The 22,829-nt window shown below is 40.3% G+C and overlaps 1 protein-coding gene across 50 annotated transcripts in view; it reads right to left on the bottom strand.

Annotated features, from left to right (window-relative positions):
• Acbd5 (acyl-CoA binding domain containing 5) overlaps nucleotides 1–22,829 on the bottom strand; it is a 41,936-nt gene that overhangs the window by 5,600 nt on the left and 13,507 nt on the right. For 4 of the 50 annotated variants that reach the window (XR_015640837.1, XR_015640838.1, XR_015640833.1 and 1 more), the window contains 7 exons: nucleotides 19,773–19,907; nucleotides 16,780–16,971; nucleotides 15,999–16,105; nucleotides 11,818–12,046; nucleotides 7,297–7,499; nucleotides 3,424–3,491; nucleotides 2,969–3,078 (listed from right to left, as the gene is read on the bottom strand). Coding sequence is in view for 37 of the 50 variants with exons in the window: in XM_087590840.1 (XP_087446966.1) it covers nucleotides 2,969–3,078; nucleotides 3,424–3,465; nucleotides 7,297–7,499; nucleotides 11,818–12,085; nucleotides 15,999–16,105; nucleotides 16,780–16,971; nucleotides 19,773–19,907 (1,057 nt within the window). In the remaining 13 variants the exon portion in view is untranslated. 50 annotated transcript variants of the gene reach the window in all.

Genomic DNA, 22,829 nt, shown 5'->3' with positions numbered 1-22,829 from the left:
AATATGCATAGAAGGAAAAACTATATTACATGATAAGGCCAAATTTAGACATTATCTATATACAAATCAAGCTTTACACAAGGTGCTAGAAGGAAAACTCCAACCAAAGGAGGTTAACTACACACAGGAAATAATTGCATACCAGCAAAATCAAAGGAAGAGAAACACACCAGCAACAAAAACCAACAACAACAACAACAAAATAACAAGTATCAACAGTCATTAATCATTGTTATCTCTCAATGTTTTGGTTTTTTTTTTAAGATTTATTTATCTTATTCATAGATGGTTGTGAGCCACCATGTGGTTGCTGGGAATTGTACTCAGGACCTCTGGAAGAGCAGTCGGTGCTCTGAACCTCTGAGCCATCTCTCCAGCCCGATATCTCTCAATGTTAATGGTCTGAATAACCAAATGAAAAGAGACAGACTAACAAAATGAATGCAGAAACAGGATCCACTCTTCTGCTATATATAGGAAAGGCACCTTAACATCAAGGACAGACATTACTTCGGAGTAAAGGGTTGGAAAAAGATGTTCAAAGCAAATAGACCTAAGAAGCAAGTGGGGTAGCCATTTTAATATCTACCAAAGTAGACTTCAAACCAAAACTAATCAGAGATGGGAGAAGACCCTAGAGACGCATCAAAAGAAAAATCCACCAAGATAATATTTCAATTCCTAATATCTATGCCCCAAATATAATGGTACCCACATTTGTAAAAACAAACAAAAAACAATTAAAAAAGGTATAGCTTAAAATCACATATTGACACATATTGGGAGACTTTAATAACCAACTTTCATTAATGGTCAAGAAGTCATACATACTAACAGAACTATTAAACAAAAAACTAGAGCTAACAGGTGTTATAAACAAAATGGACCTAAAAGATATTTATAGATCGTTTCACCCAAACACAAGATTATACCTTCTCAGCACCTCACAGAACTCCCTCCAAAACTAACCACATAGTCAGACATAAAACAAGTCTCAACAGATACAAGAAAACTGAAATAACTCTAAAACACATTGTATTGAACAATCTCATTGGAAAGATAGCTTAACATGCAAAACTCAATAAGGCAGAAAACTTTATTATTGTTTCTCTCTCTAACAACTAAAGGGACACGTAGAAGAAACTGTAAGCCTCCTTTACCAGACTTCTGCTAGCAGTGATGTCCTAAGGCAAATGAATTACTTAATTAATTTTATAAAAATACTCCAATTTTCAAAGGGGTCTGGTGGTACAGGCCTATAATCCCAGCACTTGGGAGGCTAAGGCAGGACACGACTGCAAGTTCAAAGTTAGCCTGAGCTCAAGCCAGCCTAAGCTGACTGAAACTCAAGCTCAAAGAATAAAGCACACAGAGAAATAAACAAAAAAGTCCAATTTTCTGCAACTACTAAAACAATTTTTATTCCTTATGTAACTGGCTAGCCTGGCACTCCTGCTCCTCCTGTGTCCACCCCACAAATCAATATGGATTATCATGTCTGGATATGTCACTTGTTTCTGAACCCTTCGTGATGTGATAAAAGCTGCTTCAATCTTAAATAAAAAGTTATTGTTGTTCTATGTCAAACTTCTCAACTAGTTTCATTTTCTACATTTTCTGTATATGTATATGCATGTGTTTGGAGGGGAGCTGCATGTGTGTATGTGTTCATGTGTGTGTAGGTGCATGTGTGTATCCTGGCTGCATGTAGAAGGTTATAGGTCAACTTCAGGTGTCACTCTTAAGAGCGCTGATTCTCAACCTTCCTAATGCTGTGGCATATTGAGAACTGCTACCTTGGTGGCTATCCATGTTGTAGAACAGTGGTTCTCAACCTGTGGGTCACAATGCCTTTGAGGCTCAATTCACCTTTTCACAGGGGTCGCCTAAGTCCATTGGAAAATACAGATATTTATATTAAGATTTATAACAGCAGCAAAAGTACAGTTATGAAGTAGCAACAAAAATAATATTGTGGTTGGGGTAACTACATTAAAGGGTCACAGCATTAGGAAGTTTGAGGACCATTATTTTAAAGGTGGGCAGTGAAACTCAAGTAGGCCAGGCTGACTGGCCCCTGATCAGCCTGTGTCACTGGTGCCACAAGCATGAGTAGCCATGCCCAGCTCTGTTCTGTAGGTACTGAAAATTGAACTGATGCTTGCTATGCAACTGAGCTATCTCCATAGCCCTCACTGTGGATTTCTACAAAAGAAACATGAAAACAAGTTTTGGTGACTAGAAGGGACATCTCAGGGGTAGACTGTCTACTGTGAGGTGCTGGGGCTCGACACTCAATATATCCCCAATAAAATTAAAAGTAAACAATGGGGTTGAGCAGGCATGGTAGTCCATGCTTTTAATCCCAGTGCTGAGGAAGCAGAGGCAGGAGGATGTCTGTGAGTTTGAGGCTGGTCTATGAAATGTATTCCAAGATAGGAATGGCTGTTCACATAAAGAAACCCTGTCTCAGAAAACCAAAAAAAAAAGGGGGGGAAAGGGGGTAAAACTCACATATATTTATGAGTATAGTGGACGTAATTTAAATCAGTGTCCTTATCTTCAAAGAGCACATGGGGTGAAGAGATTATAAAGATACAGGGGCTACCAAGACACTAACTACTGCTTCTGAAATTCTATTAAAGCTATTTCTAAATAAACAGCCTTTAAAAGCATGACATTTTCATTAGTCATAAAACTTAAAAAGCATATAGTTATTGCCATGCTATATAAATTAAAGGTGTACAAATCCATCACATATTTGAGTGAAAAATTGCTTATCTTTTACAAGTACCTAGAAATGCACAATTATCTTTTCCAAGGTAGTTCTGGTGTCAGGATCAGCAGATATTCACAATGACCCTGCAGCTGTAAAACGGACCCACCTCTTTAATTACCACTACAAATCATGTCTACTATAAGTTATAAGACTGCATACACTATTTCAAGTAGAAAACTGGAGTATTACCTTCTCCTTCTTTGATAATACAAATGCACCAACCACTGAGCAATAAAAGGCCATATAATAGCAAAAGCTAATGCACCAGGGGACATCTCAAAGGGCCACCAAGATGGTCTCTGAGAAAATAAAATAAGCTTGTCATTTATCTCTTAAATACCACATGGAGAAACATAATTCAAAAACTTAAAACTAATAGCAAACCTCTCCTCTAGCAGATTATTCTATGCTCAGTAAGCAGACTTCTAAGACTTAAACGAAGACATCCAACTTTTTCATTGTAGGAAATAAGTTTATTACAGAATAAAGTAAAACACTTGCAAGAATAAAAAATGTGCAAAAGCCAAAGGGGCCAAAGCTCCAAATATACTTTTGCTTCAATGCTCTAAAGGGTAGGTTTCATACTTACTGACTTAAGTATCTCATAAAATCTAAATATCTTATAATCTATTTAAAACTCTTACCTGTGAGGAGGGCTGATTACTTGTCTGCCATGATAATTTCGCCTTGAAATACAAACAAAAAGTAACAGCTTTGAAAGAATGAAAAAAATGTGTCATTTTGGGTTTTTTGCTTGTGTCTATTTTGAGAAAGGATCTCTAACCCAAGTTGACCCTACAACTCCCAATATAACTCAATGTGAACTTCTAATCCTTACTGCCTCCCTGTGCTGTTCCACATCCAACACGCGCGCGCGCTTGCACACACACACACACACACACACACACACACACACACACACTGCATGCGAGGCAAGCAAGCACTCTACCAACTAACCTACAGCTGTAGTTCCATATAACATTTTTCTAGTTCCAATTTTTTAAAATAAGAATAAATAGCTTGCTTTCTTATTCTCTTTTTTTGTGCTAAATTTTGATTACACTGAAGCCTACACTGAGCACAGGTATGAGAGTGGGGATGGATGTACACCCGGGTGGCTCATGTCTGCAATCTCAGTATTATGGAGGTAGACAGGGAAGATCAGAAGTTCCTGTTCAGTTACACTGGGGGTTGGAGGACCAGTGTGGCCCCTAAACCTGTAAGGGATGCAAATACCTTATATTGTTTACATACCTTAAATTATGAAATTATAAAAATAAAACCTCAAATCAATGTTAATATAGTTCAACTGCTTAAGTTCTTACTTTAAAATGTACAAATCACTTGTATTTAATCCCCTGAACCACATAAACCAAGAGCTGGTTCACCTGTAATCCCTGAGCTCAGGCGATAAAGACTACACTGAAGTCCTCATGGCATATGTGAGGCACTACTTCTAAATTCATTTTTAAATTATTTATTTAATCTTTCTACAATTTCATTTTAAGTATGTATATATAATTTCATATATTTATAGTATTTTTAATCCTCTTTTAGTCTTACCAGCTCTTTAACTTTGTTTCATCTGCTCTCCAGACCATCAATTACCATCATTTGCAAGCATGTCTGAGAACTGCAGCCTTAATACTGATCAAGTGACGATAAACAATACCCATGCTATCTCTGATACCCACAGTATGAACTATGAGAAAGGAACTGCATCCTGTATCATTAGGAGATATGATCTAAATCAAGCAAAAGCTTTCAACTAATTAGGAAATTGAGATTTCAATTTAGCTCATTTCAAAGACAAGTTCACTTAGATTATATACTAAAAACATTACTCCACTTTCTCCATTTATTATAACTTTCGAGAAAAAGAATGATCGATGAATCACTCATGAGAAGACTTTGGTTGTAGGGTAGTGAGAAATCAATCTGAAACCGACCTGAAAACTTATTCCCTGCTAGCATATGCTATAACCACTGAGGGAGAAAAGACGTCAACCCTGGACCCTGCATACACAATACTGTCATGACAGGAAGATGTAACCTCTGGTGCAATAGCAGCAATAGTGGCCAAGAGGTAACAAAACACTGCCTAATCTATTTGAGGCCTATTACACAGGAGGCTAATTATATCTGATACTATAAACCTGGCCAAAAGCTGGAAAGGTCACAGACCTAGGGAGGAACATCCTACTGTTGTTGTACTAAATGGACAACCCAAATGACCTCTAAATATTTGTTCTATACATAGATTAGTGCAAGTCCCAATCTCAGCTAGAGAAACTTCCTCTACAGTGAGGTACAGATGCTCATAACTGCTCAGTACTGAGAATAATTCACCCTAACAGGCACATCTGTATCAACTAGTAAGAGTTACTCTTAGGAACTGCTTTGAGTAAGAGAATGCAAGAGGATATGGGATAATGCTATGAACTGTTGTCTTCAGGATGTTACATGCTCAGCGCCTGGATAAGATCAAGCCAGCCAAAATTCTAGCACGAATGGGAGAGATGCTGATAGACCCCCGCTTCATAGATTGCTGCTTGGAGGGCTCCTTCTTTGAGGATGTGGTGAATAGAAAGTATTCATGTTTTGGTGATGGTTCCACATCCTTGTGCATATGGCAGCACTAACTGGATCCAATAGCTATTTTTAAAAAGAAAGAAGGCCATGGTAATGCTGAAGAAGCACAGGCAGGAAGATCACAAGTTTGAGGACAGACTGGACTACAGCTTAAGGCAGAGTGGGAAATGCCTTTAATCCCAGCACTGGAAGACACTTGGCAGGTACATCCATATGTGTTCCATATGGTCTACAGAGGTAGTTCCCAGCACAAAGCTACAAAAGAAATCAAAACCACCTCCCTCCAAAAAAAAAAAAGAAGAAGAAGAAGAAGAAGAGGAAGAGGAAGAGGAAGAGGAAGAGGAAGAGGAAGAGGAAGAGGAAGAGGAAGAGGAAGAAGAAGAAGAAGAAGAAGAAGAAGAAGAAGAAGAAGAAGAAGAAGAAGAAGAAGAAGAAGAAGAAGAAGAAGAAGAAGAAGAAGAAGAAGAAGAAGAAAGAAAAAGTTTTGGGGGCTGGAGAGATGGCTCAGTGGTTAAGAGCACTTTCTTCTCTTCAAGCATATATATCAGATTATTCCTTAGAAGAATAGAGATTTGTGTAAGAAAAAGTTCAACCACCTAGGATGTCTGTGTTTTTCTTGGACTTTTGTAAGTGACTGGATATGGTGTCTTTTCTTTTTCTTTTTTGTGGTCTAGGATTTGGATCCAGGGCCTGGAACGTGTAAGGGAGACACTGCACCATCAAGCTACACCCTCAGTCTCTACTGTACTTTGTTTTCCAGGGTTCCATTTTTTCCCTTTTATTGAAAATAGATTTTTTTTTGGTTCTTTTTTTTCGGAGCTGGGGACCGAACCCAGGGCCTTGTGCTTCCTAGGTAAGCACTCTACCACTGAGCTAAATCCCCAGCCCCAAAAATAGATTTTTTTCTAACATAATATATCTTAATTACAATTTCCCCTCCCTCCACTCCTCCCAGCTCCTTTTCGCCTCCCCTCCCTTCAGATCCATTCCCTTTCTGTTTCACTAAAAAAGGACAGGCTTCTAAATAATAATATATAACAAAATATAAGACAAAACAAAAACAATCATATCGGAGTTGGACAAGACAAGCAGAAGAGAGAGAGACCTGCGCTCTCATGTTCACTCTCAAGAATCTCAAGGTTTGATTTAACAACCTTGGATCTTACAGAGCCAACAGAGAGTCAAGATCAAACTATCGCTCTACATTGATCTCTAGTCTCTGGTTTTAAATTTTTTATACTAAAATTAAGTTACTCTAAATAATTAGCAATTTAATATCTTCCCTCTAGCTAGCACAACACAAATAGAAAATGTTTACTACACAAAATGACTTCTTTTTTTGAAACAGAGTTTTTCTACATAGCCCTGGCTGTCCGAGAACTGTCTATGAAAATCAGGCTGTCTCCCACATGCTGAGATTAAAGGTATGTGTCACTATGCATGGCTGAGAATGACTCTTTAATGATAACTATTATGTATTAGTAAATATTTCATTATTAGTTGTCCAAACTTAAATGTTCAGTAAAAATTTTTCTTCCAATATCAAGTATCTAAGCTGTAACTTCAAGGTACTAATTTTTTATTCTCTTTGGTGGTTCAAAGGTCTTTGAACCCAGGACCTTGTTGAATGCCTTTTAACTATGTTCTCTAACCCTCTGTAATGTTCAACTTCACACTCTAAAATTTTTTTCTATTAATGGAAATGACACCCATCTTTTAGGCCAGTTTTATCTTAATATGTTCAAAACTAGGTGATTTTATTGTTAACAAAAAGTTTTAAAATTTGTGTCAACTTGTAAAAATGTGTATTTATGTAAATCTGAATGTAAAGATGCATTTATGCAAGTCTCATGGAGACAGATTTTTACACTGCTTTATGGGAGCAGAAAACAGAAGATAATAATGAAACAAACTCAGCAGCTTACCTGCGAAGCAGTTAGTGTTTCCAGTTTATGAAGTCTCTGAAGAACATTCTGCATGTCCTCCTGCAATCTAATGAGCACAAGAGCGATCTGCTCATTGAGGCTGCCTCTGGACCCTCGGTCTGAGCCCCAGCGTTCTCCATCACCTCCACTTCCTACTTGCCGACCCTTGGTTCCTTCACTCAAATGTGGCATTCTATGCCCTACTTTAAGAGAGTAAAGTAAGTTAGCTAAAAATAAAGGTTCTTTTTCAAATAGAAATAGTTTCTTCTCCACTTTCCTTGATAATTCCCTGATACGCAAATAAATGTACAAAGTAAAATAAAGCAATAAAGTACATAAAATAAGCCATTATCATTAAAGAAATCCTACATAAACTTCTATTCTCTATTAAAGGATACTGTACATAATGGACTAATACATGACCATGGTTATACAATTCATAAGATCATGTTCAGAGTACAGGTTAAAAAAAGCTCTTTACTGTAGCTGGAAAGACGGTTCATTAATTAAGAACACCTGTTGCTCTTGCAGAGGACCTGGTCTTAGTTCCCAGCATGATCATGGTAGCGTAAAACTGTAATTCCAGTTCCAGAGATTCTGACACTCTCTTCTGAACTCTGCGGGCACCAGGCACGCACACCGTACACTATACATGCAGGCAAAATAGTCAGACACACAAAATAAATTTTTTTCAAATATAAATGCTCATTACTACAATTAAAATTGTTAACTGTTGTTTTAAAGTATTAAAAATTATGATAGCAAAATTTTCCTTCTTGGTTTCAATATATTGTAAGCACACAAAAGGGTTTTCTAATAATAAACTGCATACTCCTTATACATATTAAAACATCTAACTACTAGGATTTTTCTATGTTACCACTTATTTTTTCATATGCACTGACTTAAAATTTGGTTTTATTCCTTATGACATGTACTATTTAAATCATATTACAAACATTTACCTCCATCATTGATTCTTACTCCAAAAACACTTATACAATTACATAAATTCCTTAATATAAACAGTGAAGTAATTGACCTAACCATTCTGCACACCTGACTAGAGATTGTAAATTTTTGCTAATACAAAAACCAGGTACAGTGAGTGGCACATGCTTGCAATCTAGCATTTGGGAGGTAGATGCAGGAGAAGCAGAAGTTCAAGGTCAGCCTGGGCTACAAGAAGGGTTTTCCAGGTCAAGGCCAGCCTAGGATACATGAGACCCTACCAAAAAGAAAAAAATAACAGAAAACAATTACTTTAAGACTGAGTGTGATAGTGTACTCCTTTAATCCCAGCACTTGGTAGTCAAAGGCAATCAGATCTCTGTGAGTTCAAGGCCAGTCTAGTCTATGCAGAGGTCAAGGATAGCCAGGGCTATACAGGAAGACACCATTTCAAAAAGCAAAACCAACCAAAAAAACCAAAGCCAAAAAACCCTACAATTATTTTTAAATGGGGTGTGTGTGTGTGTGGGTGTGTGGGTGTGTGTGTGTGTGTGTGTGTGTGTGGGTGTGTGTGTGTAACTATGGATGTGATATGTGTGGGCCATGACACATGTGAAAGTCCTAAGACAACTATCAGAAATCATTTTCCCTCCACTGTAGGTACCAGGAAGTGAACCATCAGGTGTATGTAGCAAGAAATTTTACCATCTCTCAGGCTTCAAAACCAAATTTTTGCTAATACAAATAATGTTGCAATGAATGTCTTTGTATACTAATTCATCTCTAAATTTTTGTTGACTCTCATGTTAGTTACTTCCCTTGTTGCTGAGCAAAGTGCCTAATCAAAGCAACTTAGGAAAGTTTTAGCCAAGCAGTAATGGTTTTTGCCTTTAATCCCAGCATTTGGGAGGCAGAGGCAGACAGATCTCTGAAAGTTTGAGGCCAGTCTGGTCTACAGAGTGAGTTCCAGAACAGCTAGGGCTATACAGAAAGGCCCTGTCTGGAAGAAAAGAAAGAAGGAAGGAAGGAAGGAAGGAAGGAAGGAAGGAAGGAAGGAAGGAAGGAAGGAAGGAAGGAAGGAAGGAAGGGAAGAAAGAAAGAAAGAAAGAAAGAAAGAAAGAAAGAAGAAAGAAGAAAGAAAGAAAGAAAGAAAGAAAGAAAGAAAGAAAGAAAGAAAGAAAGACGGACGGACAGACGGACAGGAAGGAAGGGAGGGAGGGAGAGGGGAAAGGTCAAAGGAAGGAAAGAAAAGAAAAAGAAAGAAAGGAAAGAAAGGAAGAAAGGAAGAAAAAGAGACAGACAGAAAAAAGAAAGAAAGAGAGGGGGGTGCTGAAGAGATAGCTCAGAGGTTAAGAGCACTGTCTGCTCTTCCGGAGGTCCTGAGTTCAATTCCCACCAACCACATGGTGGCTCACAACCATCTGTAATCAGGTCTGGTGCCCTCTTCTGGCCTGTAGTTGCATACAAGCAGGCAGAAAGCTGTATGTTGTATACATAATAAATAAATAAATGTTTAAAAAGAGAGAGAGAGAGAGAGAGAGAGAGAGAGAGAGAGAGAGAGAGGGAGGGAGGGAGGGAGGGAAGGAAGGAAGGAAGGAAGGAAGGAAGGAAGGAAGGAAGGAAGGAAGGAAGACGGATGGAGGGAAGGTAGGTTTTATTTGGGCCTCCAGTCAAGGGGAAGTTCATCATGGCAGGACTGGCACAGCCGTAAGAACACAGGGCTATAGGTCACAGTGGATCTGAAAATAGGAAACAGAGTGCAAGGAATACCAGTGCTCTTTTCAGTTCCTCTTTTTTATTGAATCTAGAACCCCAGTTTACAAAAATCTTCCTAGATCAATTAACCTACTAGACATTCCTCATAAGCCTGCCCAGTGGCTTGACTCCTAGGTGACTCTAAATCCAATCAAGTTGGCAGCCAATTATTAACCATCACAACGCTGCCTTTAGTACAGATTGTAATATAATACTATTGAATCAAAAGATTTCAAATTTGCCAAGGTTCTTAGTATTGCCAACTTATTTTTTAGAAGGCTAAGGAGAGGTTTACTCACACACACAGAGGGAGGGAGAGGGGAGGCAGAGAGAAAAAGAAAGAGAGGGAGAGGGAGAGAGAAGGAGAGAGGGTGAGAGAGAGGGAGAGAGGACATATATAAAATTGTAGTGTAGAACAAGAGCTATGGTTCAGTTATAGCTTGAGTTCAGTCCTGCCATTTATAGAAAAAGGATTGAAAAATAGGCCTTTGAACAAAGTATGGATACTTCTCAAATTTCAATAGTGTTATACCCCAATACGTCCCTTATAAATTGTGAATTTTATAAGTTAAATATTTATAAGGCCTAACTGTCTTCACTATACTCAGAACACTTATGTCAGCCTGCTCTTGGGCAAAGTCATCTAATGCAAAGCCTGTTTAAAAATATACTGTACTTCAGGGAATGAGAAATGGCTTGGGGAATGATCTTTCTCTCTCTTTCTCCCTCTCTCTTTCTCCCTTCTCTCTTCTCTCTCTCTCTCCTTCTCTCTCCCTCTCTCCTCCTTCTCTCTCTCTCCCCTTCTCTCCCTCTTATCTCTCTCTCCCCCTCTCTCTCCCTCCCAACCATTTCTCTCTCATCTTTCAACAGGATCTTCATTTCTTACCAGAAATAACTACAACAAATACATTTACTTTTTTTCTCATTCTTATCTAGTGTACTCCCTGATCATGTCAGTATTCTTTTTTCATTCCTTTCACAGTTATTCATTTAGTGTCAGGTGTGTCAGAGGGAATGCTCATGCCAGGTATCCATTAGAGGTCAGAGGATAACTTAATGGAAATCAGTTATATCCCGTTCAGTCCAGGAATCAAACCCGAGTTTGGTGCAAATACACTTTGCCGGTGACTGTCTTGCCAAGCCCACATTGCTCTTGTCCATGTTTCAGTTTCAGTGTTCCTTCACACTTACCAGTTAATTTGTAAGGAAAGATGAAAGATTCAGATTGACTTTTACACAGGGAACAAATGTGGCAGCACAGTTAGAGCAGCCAGCAGTTGCTCAGAAGAAAAGGCAAATCCTTAGAAATACTCGCTAGCAGGATGCCAGGGTAGCTCAACACACAAGGACACTTGTGGCCCAAATCCATGACCTGGCTTTGATTAATGGGAGCCACATCATGCAGAAGACTGACTCCTACAAGCTGTCCTTGCATGTTGGGCATTGCCTGTAGAGTGTACAAATACACACACACACACACACACACACACACACACACACACACACACTCTCTCTCTCTCTCACACACACACACACACACACACTCACTCTCTCTCTCACACACACATACACACACACACTCACTCTCTCTCTCTCTCTCTCACACACACACACACACACACATACATGCACACACTCACGCGTGCGCACACGCACAATGGTCTTTTAGAAACACCACACAGAACATTAAAAAAATGAAGCTGGGTACTGTCACACCAATACTTGCCAGCCAGAGGCAAAAGAATCGCAAGCCCCTGTCCAGGTCTGGGCCTAGACAACAAGACTGTTGGGAATCAATGGAGGAGGACTACACACCTCTCCCTCTCCTGACACCGGAGATGTCCTCACTCTCTCCGCCTCTCTTCTCACGGTGCGGCGTTCCACTGCTACTTCTGCCATCTTCTCCTCCGTGCTTCACTTCACCTTTTCCCTTGACTGCTCTCATCTGCATTTTCCCAATGCTGCCATTCCCAGGAGAGAGTTGAGCATCTTCACAAAAACCAGAACCTTCCAAGTGCTGAGCAGGATCACCACCTAAGTAATACTGAAAGTGTCCATTGTTTGACATGAAGCTGTCTAAAGACTACAAAGTTAAAAATATAAATGACAGACCAAAGTTTTCATAGTAATATAAATACTGTTTTTCTAAAAGGTTTTACGTTCCTGCTGAAAATATTCCTTTGTTTAATAATTTCTTTAACTTATATGCAGCTTCCCATAGACAGTAAGAGATAGGAATTTCCTGTTCAAGGAGAGAGGATCTTGCTTACACACTTAGTAAGGAGTCAGAAGAGATCACTGCTCTATTGTCTGCTGAGATTGATGAGAAACAGTATGCAGCACAGACTTCAAAGATCAATCAAACTGGTACCTAACTCTTACTGGAGCTGAGTAGCAACTCTGGTCAGAAAAGGCTTCAACTGAGAACAAATGAGAAAGGCCGGGGGAAGTGGTGCATGCCTTTAAATCCCAGCACTGAGAAGCAGAAGCAGGCATCTCTCTGTGAGTCAGAGGACAGCCGGGTCTACGTGGTAAGCTCCAGACCAGCCAGAGCTACGGTCAGCCACTGATGCAACAGCAAAAAGAACAAGTGAGTCCGAGCCACGTCATAGGTCTCACGGCACACGGCCAGCGGTGTGGTCAAATGGAGGATGATGTGAAAACTTCCAACAGAATCATACAGGCCTTAAAGCAACCTGAGCATGGAGAGCAGGAGAGCTCTGCAGATAAGACAGTATGGTGACATACTACCACGAACACAGGAGACGACATTGCTGGAGAACAGAAAAAGGAAGAAGTGCAGATACAAGCGAGTGAAAACTGAGGCCTGGGTGCCTCAGAGTTTCTGTTGTGCTAAAACCACTATGACCAAGAGCAAGTAGGGAGTAGCAGCTTGTAGGTCATCACTGAGGGAAGACAGGGCAAGAATGTCAAGGCAGGAACCCATGAAGGAGAGCTGCTCACTGGCTTGCTCTTCATGGCTTGCTCAGCCTGCTGTCTTCCACTATCCAGGCACACAGGCCCAATGGTGGCTCTGAACACAGTCATCTCTTGGCCCATATATATCAGTCTCAATCAAGGCCCCTCAAGGATATTTTGGTGAAAAAATTTTCTCAACTAAGGGTCCCCTTCCCAACGTTACTCTAGCCAGCACACTAGGCAAAGAGTAAGGCAGAGCCCAGAAGAGAGAAGACACTGAGCTCATTTCTTTGACAGTCATCAGTCGTATCATGGCTGAAACCAAAGAAACAGTAACCCAGACTGGACTCCTGAAGATTAAATCCACCGGTCAACAGAAAAAGGTGACTGCCATGAAGTGTACACCATAGTGCACCAGAGGCCTGAGGGAGGCACAGGTAGGTGCCATCCATCACAGGTCCATCTCTATCAACACCAGCCATGAGTACACATGGAGTTCTGAGCCAGCCAGGGCTACATAGTACAACTTTATCTCGAAGAGGGGAGAAAAAGTACTAATCACCAACTCTCATTGGTTTTTGTTGTTGTTGTTGTTGTTGTTGTTGTTGTTGTTTTGCTTTGTCTTTTGTTTTGATTTGTTTCAGAGGTCTTACTATGAAGTCTTGGCTGGACAGGACTTTTCTATGTAAACCAAGCTGACCTCAAACTTACGGACATGACTGCCTCTGCCTCCCAGTTGCTGGAATTAAAGGTGTAGGCCACCACATCCTACCACAGACTATTGTTTTAGGTAGGGGTGTGTGTGTGTGTGTGTGTGTGTGTGTGTGTGTGTGGTGTGTGTGTGTGTGTGTGTGTGTGTGTGTGTGTGTGTGTGTGTGTGCGTGTGTGTGTAACTTTTATGTGGGTTTGTGTGGACGTTTTTGCAAACAAGAGTAATGCCCTTGAAGCCCAGAAGAGGGCATCAGATTTCCTGCAGCAGGGTTCACAGGCAATTGTAGGGTGCCTTTTTTTTTTTTTTTTTTAATGTATATGAGTACATTGTCACTCTCTTCAGACACTCCAGAAAAGGGCATTGGATCCCCTTACAGATGGTTGTGAACCACCATGTGGTTTCTGGGAATTGAACTCAGGGCCTCTGAAAGAGCAGTCAGTGCTCTAACCACTGAGACATCTCTCCAGCCCATCTTGACATGGATGCTAGGACCCTAACTTGGGTCTTAACTGCTGAACCATCTCCCCAGCCCTTGAAATAAAAGTTTTCACTGACTGGAATATAGTCAGTATGAAGAATTTATGTCTGAAGATCATTCAGTTTTCTTCACTAAATGTTTTAGCAGGGGCAGTAGCATGAACAGTTTTGTACAGAGAATCTTTATGTGATAGCATCACTCGTAGCTGATGGCCTATTAGCTGAGGCAGGAACTGAAGGTTCCAGTAGAGAGAGATTAAAACTCTGGAAGTTAGAGAGAGGTGAGAGACTTTGTCCTAACTCAGAAGAGATAGATGAATGAAACTGAGGAGAGATAACTAGCCATGTAGCAGATACAGACTAGAATAAACAAGTTATATAAGCTATGAGCTAGCCAGAGAATGAGTCAAAGCTTATGGCCCAGTCATTAATAATTAAGTTTCAGAGTCATTCATTATTCTGGGAACAAAAAGGCCAGGTAGAAAAGCTTGTGTCTACACAGTTTACCCTCCACACCTCCATTCTACCTGCCACAGAATATTTATAAAATATACATATGATAAATTATAATGAAATTCTATAGTATCCCATTATTCTACTGTTTATATTAGCATTCTAATTCTAATGTAGTATTCTAATATAATATTTGTATTCTAATTCCACTATTGTAGTATTCTAATAGTATAATATATTTTTTCTTTTCTGTGTATGTATGAAAGCATATGTGATGATATGCCTATGTATCAGTGCAGGCATGTACTCCCACGCATACACATGCAGAGGCCAAACAGTACCTGTAGCCTACTCTATCACTGCCATACTCCACATTATTCCCTTGATATAGGACCACTGAGCCTCGAGCTGAGGGCAGGAAACCCCAGTGACCATCCTGTCTGCTCCCCAGACATCTCTGTCTGTCCTGCAGAGGGGCAGGCACACAGAGCCACTGATGGTTTGTTTTTCCTTTGAGACAGTTTTACAATATATCCCTGGCTAGACTAAGCTCACAGAAATCTGCCTGCCTCTGCTTCCCGAGCTTTGGGATTAAAGTTGTACACCACCATGTTGGCCTCTACACATGGCTTTTGATATGGGCGCTGAGAATTCAAACTTAGGTCCTCACATACTTGTGCAGCAAGTGCTCTTATGCACGCACTGAGCCATCTCCCAAGCCTTAGGATACACTTTAATTTTCACACACACGCACATGCACGCACACGCATGCACACACACACACACACACACACACACAACTATAAATGTTTAAGCATTTTCAAGGTCTTTTAGTCTGTGTGTGTGTGAGAGAGAGAGAGAGAGAGAGAGAGAGAGAGAGACAGACAGACAGAGAGAGAGAGAGAGAGAGAGAGAGAGAGAGAGCTTGTATGTGTGATGTGAATGTACTCCAGTGTGTTCATAGCTGTTATTTTAGCAGTTGGACTACCACAACCCACATGTAATGGTTAAAGGACCACAAACTCAGATGTCTGCCCTTGCTTTCCACTAAACAGGGTCTTTCACCCTTCCTCAGGACATACAGTAGTCTAGCTGGCCTGTGACCTTCTGGGGACACCCCATCAGCATGTCCTTTCTCACTATTGGAGTACTAAGATTACAAACATCCTCCAGCTTTATGCAAGTTCTGAGGATCTGAAATCTACAGACTTGAACATACGCACTGCCCTACAGCAGGCATGTTTCCAAAGCAATAAAGAGGCTTAGTAGCTACTAACTGAAGTTATGCATTAGATTTTTTCGCCTTTGCTAGTTTTTGTTAACACATAGCGTAATGGATTTTATTATGGCATTTCTGTGCATGAATGTCATACTATATTCTGTGCACTGGAAATGCCACTCTAAAGATTTATTAATAGGAAAAGGTTATCTTTACCTCCTCTTGTCCAAATTGCTCCATAGAATCACAGTATACTTCACTATCTGAGTCACTTGTCAGATGATGTACTCCTGAAGCGTCTTCACCGGGGTCTTCGTTTGTATCTGAATATGTAACAAAGTCCAGACAGTGTAACTATACACTAACAAGGAAAATATATTTTCATTCTATTTTTCACAATTCAGCAGTCCTATATTATACTCATTCTGGGATAGAAATCTGCAACCAGGTTGGTCTCAAATCCACAAGATTCCTGCCTCAGCTTCTGAAGTGCTGAAGTTATAGGTATTCCACTACACCTGATTCCAAATCATGATTTTTTTTTTAAATAAGCTTCCAAATCTACTTAACTGCACAAACTTAGCTAGACTCAGCAGTAAGGCAGGAGTTTCAATAGATCAGCAGTTTTAGGCCAGCAGGTCTACAGAGCTTGGTTCTAACAAAATATACCATGGCTCAGAGACCAGGAAAGAAGCTGGCATCCAAGCCTGCAGCCTGAATTCAATCCCCAGAACTCACATGGTAGAAACTCAAGTTGTCCTTCCTGACCTCCACAGACCCTCCAGAGACTTACCGTGGTACACACCACACACTATAACAAAATAAACAAATATAAGAAAAATGTCCTGACTCTAATTCACAGTGCTTCAAAGTAACTAACCCTTACAGTATTAATAAACCCTAAGAAGACATGACTAAACATGATATATTTATGTCCTAAATGATTCCTAAGCACCCTAGAACTATTAGATTAGAGAGAGTCCCTTGAGGACAATACCTTGGTGAACGCAGAGGACAGTGTTTCCTGTCTGCTGAGAGCTCTGGTCTGTAGGCTTTTTGTCTTCACTTCGTCTGGCACTCCGGGAAGAATCAGTATGAATGTCACTGTCCTGAGCAAAGCTATCTTTATAGCCATTGGTAACAATGATTTCCAAATTCTTATCTGTTGATTTTGTCATCATTTTCTTATCTTATATGAAAAAAAAAAAGATGTATAAAAGTACCTAGTAGCCAGGCATAATGATTTAGCCTTTAATCCCAGCACTCAAGGGGCAGAAGTAGGTATAATCTGAGTTCAAGGCCAGCCTGGTCAACATAGAAAGGAAAAAAAAAATTTTTTTTTCTAGAATCACTAGTCAATTCCCAAACAATCCTCTGAATGACTTCCAATCTGGATAGGAGAAATGGGTGGCTCCTTGCAAAAGGAACTACTACATACCAAAGCTCATCCAAAATTCACATTATCTTTTCAAAATGCTCCCATTCCCTGTGACTCTTCTAAAGTCCTCCTCCTCTTCCTCTTCCTCACCTTCTTATTCTCCTCTTTCTCCTCCTCCTCCTCCTCCTCATCATCATCATCATCATCATCACCATCATGGGCTACAGAGATTGCCCAGCACCCATATCACTCACAATTGCCTAGAGCTCCTACTCCAGAGGATCCAATACCTTCTGCTCATATAGACTCACACAAAGATAAAATAAATCTCAAATTGGGGAAAAAAGATTTCAAAGAAAATTATCTTGCTCTTTTCTTTGGTTTCTGTGGCAAAGACAGAACCTCACTACACAACACAGCTGACAGAATCTGCCTCCCAATCATTGACATTTAAGATGTCTGCCACCATGCAAAACCCCAGTTTTGGTTTTTCTTAGAAAGGGTTTCACTATGTAGCCTTAAATGATCTACTATTCACTCTGTAATTCAGCCTGGCCTTGAAATCATAGCAATCCTTCTGTCTGGCTATAGGATTAAATAAAATCAACAAACCTGGCTTCAAACATCATCTTGTGAGCTAGAGATTCAATAAGTAAATGTACTTGCTGTAAAATCTGATGACCTGAGTTCAATTCCCATATCCCATATGATGGATGGAGAGATCTGACCCCCAAAGCTGTTGTCTGATATCTATATGTGCACTATGGCACAGGTACAGACAGCTATGCATCATGTATGAACACATGCATACAAATGTGCACACAAACAAAAAGTAAATAAATTCGTATACACACACACACACACACACACACACACACACACACACACACACGAGTTTGGTGGCAGACTTCTCTCATCCTAACACTTGGAAACAGAGTCAAGACGATCTATGTGAATTTGAGGCCTGGTCTACATAGCAAGTTCCAGGATAGCCAGGACTACACCAAGATGACCTGTCTCTAAAAAACAAAAATATATCTATTTTCATTTTGTTTTTTTTTTTTTTCTTTTTCCGGGGCTGGGGACCGAACCCAGGACCTTGCGCTTCCTAGGTAAGCACTCTACCACTGAGCCAAATCCCCAACCCCCTCATTTTGTTTTATGTACATGTATTTTATGTATATGTTCTGCCTACATGTATGTCTGTGCATCACATGCAAGCCTGGTGCCCTAGGAAGCCAGGAGAGAACATTAGATCCCCCCTGAAAATGGGGATTCAGATGGCCATGAGCCTTCGTGGTTATAAACACAGGTCCTCTGGAAAAGCAGCCAACGGTCCTAACCACTGAGCCACCTCTCCAGCCCCTAGAAAAGTGTTCTAATGTTTTTATATTATCTCAGGCAGACAAACTGCTCTAGAAACCTAGAAACCAAGAAGACTACCAGACTAATAAACTGACCTATAAAGAACAGAGTGTGAAAGCAAATCTAAGTTATGCAGACTTTGCATCTCTTTCTGCAATTAGAATTTCTTGTCCTTCTACTAATAGGGCATCAGAATGAAGTATCCTGTGATTCCAACACTCCATCAAAATGTACACCTGAGGTGACCAAGTGACAAAGTAATCTCAACACTCTAGGGACAGAATCAGGAGGATTGTTAAATTTGGAGTCAACCTGAGCTATACAGTAAGACTCAGTCCCAAAATACTTAGAACTGAGCTCATAACTCAGTGGCAGAATGTTTGCCTAGTATGTACAAGGCCATGAATTCAATCCTCAGCAAACAAAAAGAAGTTTCTGCCTATATTCTATTTTCTAAATTCCATTTTATTTTTGATAGAATGCTAAAGCACATATACATATATCCATTATAAAAATAACACCTTAAATAATATATGTATGGGGCTAGAGATGTAGATCTTTGCATAAAATTAGTGAACCAGGGCCTTAAATGTCAACAATGCATAAACTGAGCATGATAGCACTCACCTGTAATCCGGCAGGGAGGCTGGAGTTAGGAGGATGAGAAGTTCAAGGCCATGCTCAGCTACAGAACATATTCAAGGCCAGCCTAGGATAACTGAGGCGGTGTTTCCAAAAAAATTAAAATTATAAATATTGGGATAGGGCGATGGCTCAGCAGTTAAGAACACTGGTTGCTCTTCTAGAGGGCCTGACTTCTATTCCCTACACCCACATAGCATCTCACAACCATCTGCATCCTAGTTCCAAATTCCCTTCTCTTAACTCAGAGGGTGCTGCACACACACAGTACAGAGACACACATGCATACAAAACACCCATACACATAAGAAAAATGAAATACCCTTTTCTTAATTATATAATGCATCATTTTATGCAGAACATTTGTAAGAATAGCCTGCTCTTGTCCACCCTCAGTTAACTCCTATTTATGATTAAGGCTGGCTCCCCATATATTCCATAGTAGAACATTTTGATCCACTGAAAACCTTTATAGTATAATCAATACCCCAAATGCTGCCCCATGCATTAGTCATAGACAATTTTTTAAAAAATCAGCACAAATATTCTCTTGTCTTTTTGTTAAGTATAAAATTAACTGCATTGGCCATTTACCCAATACGTACCATCACTGCCACTCTGTTCTGCTCCTTTTAACTCTTCTTGGGCCTCTTCTTCCTCAGACTCAGCCCCACTATCACTGCTCTCTGCTTTACCATTAACAGCTTTGGCATTTGAAGAGGTCAGAACATTACCAAGATCTAAAATACGAAATGAAAACGTGAGTCAGAGGTTGGAGCACTGGCTGTCCTTCCAAGGGACCCAGGTTCAGTTTTTAATACCCACATGGTGGCTTGTAGCTGTCCATAATTCCAGTTCTGCTTACATACACACAGCTCTCTATAGCTGTCTGTCCTGGAATTAACTTTGTAGACAAGGATAGCCTAGAATTCACAAAGATCCACCTGCCTTTGCCTCCAGAGTGCTGAGATTAATGGTGTGTCACACCACCACCACCCAACAAGGCTTCCATTCTTATTTAAGTCTACCTAACTAACCAAACAAGACTAAAACGTCAAGCCTATTTTCTATTATAGAATCACGATATCTCCATAGTTTGTTTTGCATTTCTAAGATTCAGACTTAAGCATCTTATCCGTGTTAGGCAGGTATTCTACTAATAATGTTCACTCCCAGTCCTCAGGTATTTACTATATTACATACCAAAGGCCTTTTTCCTAGGGTCTTGTGTATGCTAAGCATGAGATCACTTTTTGTTTTCATTTTCATTGTTAAGAACAAGAAAAAAAAAAAAACAAGTGTGAGCATGCACACACACACACACACACACACACACACACACACAAATTCACACCAGTGGAATCCAGCTATTAAGATCATGGACATCATAAATTTTGCAGGCAAATGGATGGAACTAGAAAATATCATCCTAAGTGAGGTAGCTGAGACCCAAGAAGACATGAATGGTATGTACTCAATAATAAGTGGATATTAGCCAAAAAAGTACAGAATACCCAGGATAAAATCCACAGAACTCAAGAAGGTTAACAAGCAGAAGGGCCCATGTGAGGGTGCTTCAATCCCACTTGGGAGGGAGACAGGAGAAAAGTCCTGAGGGCCAGCAGAATGAATGGAAATATGCAACCTCGGGGAATTGGAGGTAGGGGACCCTCTAGAAGGTACCAGAGACCTGGGAGGTGAGAGACTCTCAGGACTCAAAGGGAGGGACCTTAGATGAAATGTCCTACAGTGGGGAGAGGGCACTTGTAGAGTCCACCTCCAGTAGAAAGATGGGCAACAAGTGGAGGGATGGGGTTGCCATTCCAGTCAAAAACTCTAACACAGAATTGTTCCTGTCTAAAAGAACTGTAAGGACAAAAATGGAGAAGAGACTGAGGGAAAGGCAGTCCAGTGACCAGCCCAACTTGGGATCTATCTTAAGGGGAGGCTCCAAGGGCTGACACTACTACTGATGTTATGGTGTTTTTACAGACAGGAGCCTAGCATGGCTGCCCTCTGAGAGGACCAACAAGCAGCTGACTTCGAAAGACACAGATACCCAACCAATGGACTGATGTTGGGGACTCTGTGGTTGAATTAGGGAAAGGCTAGAAGAAGTTGAGGAGGGTGGCCCAATAGGAAGACCAGCAGTCTCAATTAACTCAGACCTCTGAGATCTCTTAGACACTGAGCCACTATCCAGGCAGTATACACAAACTAGTCCAAGGCCTCCCACATATACAGCAGAGGACTACCTGATCTGGCTTCAGCAGGAGAAGACTCGCCTAACTCAAGTGATTTGAGGCCCCGGGGAGTGGGGAGACCTGGCTGGGGGTATTGGGGGAGGTCATCCTGTTGGAGACAGGTGGGAGGAGGAATGAGATAAGGAACTATGAGAGGACAGTCTGGGAGAGAGGGTAATGACTGGGTTAAAAAGATAGAAGTAATAATAAAATAAAATAAAAATGGTAAAGAAACAAAGAATACGGGTTGGGGAGTTAGCTCAGTGGTAGAGCGCTTGCCTAGCAAGCGCAAGGCCCTGGGTACGGTCCCCAGCTCCGAAAAAAAAAAAAAAAAGAAAAGAAAAAAAAAAAAGAAAGAAAGAAAGAAACAAAGAATACAACAGAACTTCCTTAACCTAACAGAGCAAAACACCTTGAGAGACTGGCACAGCAGCTAACAGCCCTGGCTGCTTAGGATCTGGAGTCTATGCCGAGAACCCACACACTCATATGTGGCTGCTCATAATCACCCAGACTGAGGTCCCAAGGGGTCTGAAAGAAAGAAAGAAAGAAAGAAAGAAAGAAAGAAAGAAAGAAAGAAAGAAAGAAAGAAAGAAAGAAAGAAAGGGAGGGAGGAAGGAAGGAAGGAAGGAAGGAAGGAAGGAAAGAAAAGAAAGAAAAAAGAAAGAAAGAAAAGAAAGGAAAGAAAGGAAAGAAAGAAAGAAGGAAGGAAGAAAGAAGAAAGTCATTAGAATAAATGGTAAATGCAAATGAAACATGTAAGATTGAAATACCAAAACAATTCTACTTCTATTTAGTAATAATATATTAACTCCAAAATTAAATTTTAAAAAAGAATTCAATCTATATATAATGGCATATAACACAAAAGAATAAATCTACAATACAAAAGAATAAAATACTATTAACAAGAAAAGAATGAAGCTAGGTAGGGTGACACATGCCTTTAATCCCTGCAATCAGAAGGCAGAAGCAGGAGGATCTCTGAGTTCAAGACCAGCCTGGTCTACAAAGGGAATTTCAGGATAGACAAGGCTACTCAGAGAAACCCTGGGGGGTGGGGGGGGGAATTTAGTCCTAGGAGGTGAAAGAAAAAAGGTAACTGTTCAAGGTCAGCCTCCTCTACGTTTTGGACCAATCAGGACTGTACCTACCAAGACTGTGTCATAAATAAATGAACATGTAAGAAAGTATAGGAGCAGGTGCCACGGAAGCACATTCCTGGAGTCACACTACCTGAGAGTTGCAAACAGACAGATCAGGGATCAAGGCTATCCTTATCTATATAATAAGTTCAAAGCCAGGGCTGTGACAAGAAACTGTTTCTACATAAATAAATAGGCTAAAAAAGAAATGATTTAATCCAGGGTATAAATAACATCTTTCATAAGACAAAGTCATTTATGAAAACAAAGCTGG

The sequence above is a fragment of the Rattus norvegicus genome, chromosome 17, assembly GCF_021556685.1.
Source record: "Rattus norvegicus strain SHRSP/BbbUtx chromosome 17, alternate assembly SHRSP_T2T, whole genome shotgun sequence".
Taxonomy (NCBI): Eukaryota; Metazoa; Chordata; class Mammalia; order Rodentia; family Muridae; genus Rattus; species Rattus norvegicus.
Note: the sequence above shows the minus strand (reverse complement) of the source record. Positions and strands in the feature narration are given on the sequence as shown.